Source organism: Montipora capricornis, chromosome 9 (assembly GCF_036669925.1).
Source record: "Montipora capricornis isolate CH-2021 chromosome 9, ASM3666992v2, whole genome shotgun sequence".
Classification (NCBI taxonomy): Eukaryota; Metazoa; Cnidaria; class Anthozoa; order Scleractinia; family Acroporidae; genus Montipora; species Montipora capricornis.
This window is the reverse complement of record NC_090891.1, coordinates 4,956,859-4,962,635: the sequence shown is the minus strand read 5'-3', so window position 1 is coordinate 4,962,635 and position 5,777 is coordinate 4,956,859. Positions and strand designations below refer to the sequence as shown.

At 37.7% G+C, this 5,777-nt stretch overlaps 1 protein-coding gene across 2 annotated transcripts in view; it reads right to left on the bottom strand.

Annotated features, from left to right (window-relative positions):
- Positions 1-5,468, bottom strand: part of LOC138015556 (dorsal-ventral patterning tolloid-like protein 1) — an 18,415-nt gene extending 12,947 nt beyond the window's left edge. Inside the window, exons 1-2 of one of the 2 annotated variants that reach the window (XM_068862625.1) lie at positions 5,233-5,468; positions 3,184-3,240 (exon numbers count right to left, since the gene is read on the bottom strand). In XM_068862625.1, coding sequence (XP_068718726.1) covers positions 3,184-3,240; positions 5,233-5,242 — 67 coding nt within the window. In that variant the 5' untranslated portion in view covers positions 5,243-5,468. Of the gene's footprint in view, positions 1-1,334; positions 1,358-3,183; positions 3,241-5,232 lie in introns of those variants that run through there. The other variant, XM_068862627.1, reaches the window with a different exon arrangement.
- Between the last annotated feature and the right edge of the window lie 309 nt (positions 5,469-5,777).

The following is a 5,777-nucleotide window of genomic DNA, read 5'->3' as shown; positions in this document are numbered from 1 at the left end:
GTTTATCGTGCAAAGCCTTGTACAAACTTCAGAAATGGCCCAAAATAGGCCATACCCACCAATGACAAAAACCTCATTATTTGATTCTACTTTCAAAAGAAGAACCTGAGTACAGTCTGTAGCCTAGCCTTAGCCTACAGACTGTAGTTTGGAAAAACTTGGTTTTTACACTGTAAATTCAGGTTTTTACTGTACCTTTATCAAGCAAATATTGTTACTGTATATGCAGTATTAAGACTTACATTACTTTTTCACAATGGAGGGAAAAAAGAATAATTATTGTGGTTGCAACTGCTGTTGTAATAGAAGGGCTGGAAGCAAAAAACCTAGTAAATGACAATACTCGGCCAAGTTTTAGTGCTCAAAACTAGCCCAAATTTTGCGAGTTGACTGGAAATGAACTTAAGAACATTGCTCTGGTAATTTTTTATGCAATTTGAGCTTTATTTTCAAGAAATAAGCTATGCAAAAATACCATTGGCTTTTTGTTTGAAAACAATGGAATCAGAGAAGCGGCACTTACCTTTCATTGTTCCATTAAAATTTAATGGCATTTATAAACTGATATAACTGCGTGTCGATAGCTCAACCGAGTGATACGTAAAGCAAAGTACACGACAGGTCGGTGCTTTGAGCCACTGACCAGAGTTATTTATTTCAGTTTTTGAGCATATTTCATGCAACTTAAATTTAATGAAGATCGATAAAATCGCAGCAAAAATCAAGAAAAGAAAAACGAGAGAAACATATCTGTGCAAACAAAAGAAAAAAAATAAGTCTGATCAGTGTCTCAAACCACCAAGCTGTTGTGTACTTCCCTGTGCGCATCATTCAGATGAGCTACCGATGCACGCAGTTGCATAAAAAACTTATGCTATTAAATTTTAATCAAAGAGTGAAAGGTAGGTGTTGCTTTGCTGATTTCATTGTTTTCAAATGTGAAGCCGATATTATTTTCGCTTAGCTTACTTCTCGAAAAAAAGCTCAAATCGCATAAAAACAATACCAGGGCAATGTAATATAATTTCCAGTCAACTTGCAAAATAGACCTTTTTCACTTGATCTTTGGCAAGATCCTTAAGGATCTTTAAGGATCTTGGCAAAGATCTTCAAGGATCTTTGGAAGGAATTTTGAGGATCTTTTCTAAGATCTTTATTAGGATCCTTGAAGATCTTTATGACGATCTTTGAAGATCCTTAAAGATCCATTGAAGATTTTCACCAGGGTAATTTTAACAGCTAGAAGTTAGACCATGATACATTTTGAAGCTCAAAATCACATCCCTAATTCCCTCAGTGCTCTTTGCTTCACTTCATAGAGTAATAAATTGTACCTCACAGTAAAATCTCCGCCAAGCATGATAGCAATAACTGATGTCGTCATCTCCCTACATGTAATTAAACACACTTGACTCAGTGATACCCAACACACGACCGATATTCAAGCGACAGGTGACCGATATACTACTGACAGTTGACTGATACTCGATCAAGATGTTTTCAGGAACTAATCCATCAACAAAACAAAGTTGTGTGCAATTGTTGTTGTTAATCATCGACTGCGGTAAACCAACTACAGGAACAACACATCCCCCCCCCCTCCCCCAAGCATGATAGCAATAACTGATGCTGTCATCTACCTAATAAAACACACTTGACCGATACTTAACACATGACTGATATTCGACTGACAGTTGACCAATCAGTACTACCGACAGTTGACTGATACTCGATCAGGATGTTTCCAGGAACTAATCCACCGACAAAACAAAGTTGTGTGCATGTTTTTGTTAATCGTTGACTGCAGAACAATAGCAACAACACATCTTCCTCTCCCCCTCCCCCAAGCATGATAGCAATATTATACAGTCTGTAACTGATGCTGTCATCTACCTCATTAAACACACTTGACTTAACACATGACTCATATTCGGCCGACAGTTGACCAATATACTGCCGACAGTTGACTGATATACCACTGACAGTTGACCGATACTCGATCGAGAATTGTTTCCAGGAAATATTCCACCTGCAAAACAAAGAACTTTGTGTGGATGTTTTTGTTAATCTCCGAAGGCACGACAACAGGAGCAATACATTTATCCTTGGGTCTGGCTGGGCTGAGTATTCTACAGTTAATCCCATTTTACAGTTAGAAATTGGACCATGATACATCTTGAAGCTCAAAACAGATTATTGTCCCTGACAGTTTCAAGACTAATACTTGGTCAAGATGTTTCCAGGAACTAATCCACCGACTGTCAATCAACTGTTGATAAACTGTCAACCTAAGGGTGACCGACTATCAATCAACTGTCAACCAATATGTCAAGCGCTACATCAGTCGAGACTGCCTGCAGTATACATGATCCGATATGTGTATCACTCACATAGCACAACTGCAACCACTACCATTACACAAACACTTAGCTTAAAAAACTCTAGGTAAACTGCAGACTTAGGGTAAAATGAAGACTGTGAAGAAAGAACTCCAAACCATTTTCTAAATAAATTTTAACATGGCGCAGGATCTATCTCATAAGTAAAGGGTTTGATTTTGTTTCTGCAGTCTCAGAATTTTACATTAAGGAGTTTAAGAAACGACAACAGCTACCACAACGTTGCCACAATTTCTTTACAGTTGAAAGAGCAATGGCATGAAATCACCAAATTTGAGGTTATAATGACAACAAAGTGAGCACATAAATGAAAACCTTCCATTCTCTAATTTTAACTTGAAAGAGTTCATTCCAATTTATTTTTAGGATAATATAAATCACCCACATTGTGCGAAAGGAACAGAATTGAATGATGGCGAAAGACATGCAATAGCGTATTACTACTTATAACTGTCACTAAAGTGCCAACTAGCCAGGCTTGCTGGCGGCTGCAAACATCACGTAGCGTACTAGTGCAGCATTCTCATTGGCTATCGCTACGGTCAACATTTCATCCCTTTGGTCTACATTACACTCAAATTTGAAGCGCTCCTGAGATTTCGGCCGCCTAAAAATCTGACTCATTGGCAATAAAGTTAAATTTCAAGGTGATGTTTTCGTCGATCTGGCTGTCGTACAATTCTAACTTACTGTCAAGTGCCTGATCTCTAAATCTAGCTTGCATCAATACTTGGGTGTACAACCCTTTTTCTTACTAATAAAGAATGTAAGATCTACAACTCACTTGCTGGTCCGCCACATTGTGCCAATGTCAACAATGACAAGATTGCAAAGACAAAAGCTGAGAAGAACAAATACAGTAATAGTACACAGGTGAGTAAAAATAATAATAATAAGTTAATTATCTTCAGTTGTCTTTTATTCCTGAAATCATAACAAAAGGCAAAGAAAAAATACAGCATCACTCATGTCATTTGAATTATACAGAGGATAAATTACAAGACTGCTTTATAGGGATACATGTACAAATATCATTGTTTTTTGCTGATTATAGATTTCAAAAACTCCTTAATAATACATCAGCCCAACAGCCTATCAAAACACCGATAAAACGCCACGTGTGAGCTTTACATGTATATCCTGATAAAATACTCCTCGTCAGTATTCCTGAAACATTGTATAAAGAATACTAATAAGGCATAGCTTGTTTTTCTTGACGTATGCTAATATTCTCCTCTCGCAATTGGAACCATCATTCTTAGTCCAGAGGGACATGCTTTTTGTGAAATGTCTTTGAAGCTGTTCAAAAAACTTGCAGCATTGGCTATGCCTCATGTTTTTAAACCCCCATATAATACTGCTTGTTTTTAAACGTTACATAAAATCCAAATCTGACACATCTCTGTTTTTATTCATTTTAAAAGCACCAAAAAGAATTGGTCACCTTCAGTGAGGCCCAGGATTGTTACAGTAGTGAAAAATGTATCATTTGACAGAAAGATTTACGCAGATCAAGGCACTAAAAAGTACTACAATACAGTATGTTATGCACCTATCAATAGTTTGCCCTAGGATTGGGGGGTGGGGGCAACCCACAGGAATAAGACTTCATAAAGCACATGTGGGTGAGGATTTTGACATCCACAACCGTCCCCAAGGTGGGAAATTTTGACTCAATCACCATCTTGGAAAGTTGAGAGGACTTGGGAAAGTTTTTTATCCCCATCTGTGCTCTATCATTAAATTTCTATAACAGAAGGTATTTTTCCTTCAGGTTTGAGAAGAAATATTTGTATAAAAGCCCATTTAGATCAAAATTTACTCCCTACTTACATGTCTTCACTGAATGCTGCCCTGCCACAAGTTTTAGAATGGATATTCTCTGTGTTTACAGATTTAATTGCTAGTATACTCCAAATGAGAAATTAAATGAAATTCTGGTCATTTCTGGACCTCAGTTACAAACATCAATTGGATGAAAGTGGAATAACACCTATTCCAGACGTGACATATAAATGAATCCAGAAACCTGTGCCAAATCTCACCAAACAATGACAAGTAGCTCTTTAATAATCTTATCTTTTGATACTTTCTATGTTAATTTTTTAACAGTTCTACACTAGAAATACCCCCTCTTGCTGACGACATGTTTGTTCTGACATTGCACATTTTGTATTGCTGTAAATACTATGTGAAACAATCCACAGGTATTTTCAGCAGTACAGAATGTATGTGAAATTGCTAACCAAAACTGAACCATGCTAAATATCTAGAATACGCCTTCTTCATTTGGGAAATGCACAAAACTGGTGGAGACCATTTGTCACCAAGAACTATCACTCTCTGGAGAAGTGCTGCAATGAACTTGTTGTACGTAAGTGCCTATCACTTCGTTTAACGTACTGTGCAAGGTCTGTGGTCCCCAGGGGTGGGAACTTGACTTTAATGGAGACCCAAGGGTAGGGAAATTGACATTTGAAAATCTGAAGATGTTAAATTTCCCGTGGGTTGACAGGACTATTACTATAAATAACCAGCTAAGTAAGGGTAATCGGACTTGATCTGAATGAACTGGTTTGAATAAAGAACATTAAACTGTGGCACAAAAAAGAAAGACCTGCTAATTCTGCTTTGCACGCGCGACTAGCGAATTCGAATAACGGGGTCATGACCCCTTGAGTAAAATTCGTCCAAAGAAAATGAAAACCGAAATGAACCCTTAGCTAACGCAAGCTTAGATCCTTAATTAAATTCATCATTTAACGAACAGAGTCGAACAGCTCATGTTAATAACTTTGTACAACAGTTGGGATTGAAATTAATCTCTACTTACCAAACATCATCACACGAATGCAGAAACTCCAATTTACTTACAATCAGTGAGCAAGCTGGATTGTCGTTGGCTAGAATGAAAATTGCCTAACTTGCTGAACTTCCTAGATTTGTTGTTGCACTCCAGCAAAATGAAGAAGGCAGATGTAGCCTGTATACAGCCACCCACTCTCCGCAAACAAAAAAATCGAAAAGGAGCGTCTGTAATCGTGTTATTATATAAAGTGATCTCCGCTGACCAAAATTTGCGTGGCTCATATTGGCAAAAGCCCACATACGACCCAAGGCCAGAGTTGAACCCGGGTCACAGAGTTATGGAGCGGTATCAACGCCAAAAATAAAAGTAGAGCTAGATGATATGATGGACGATCTGTTTAATAAGTTACTCCGTTTATAAGATACGATGCTTTGGCCGCGCAATTAAATATTACAGCTTGAAAACACGATACTCCGTCTACTGGACGCTATAGTCCGTCTACTGGACACAACATTATATTACGCCATAACAACACGATAGTATGTCAAGACCGTAGACCGCCTTTTAAA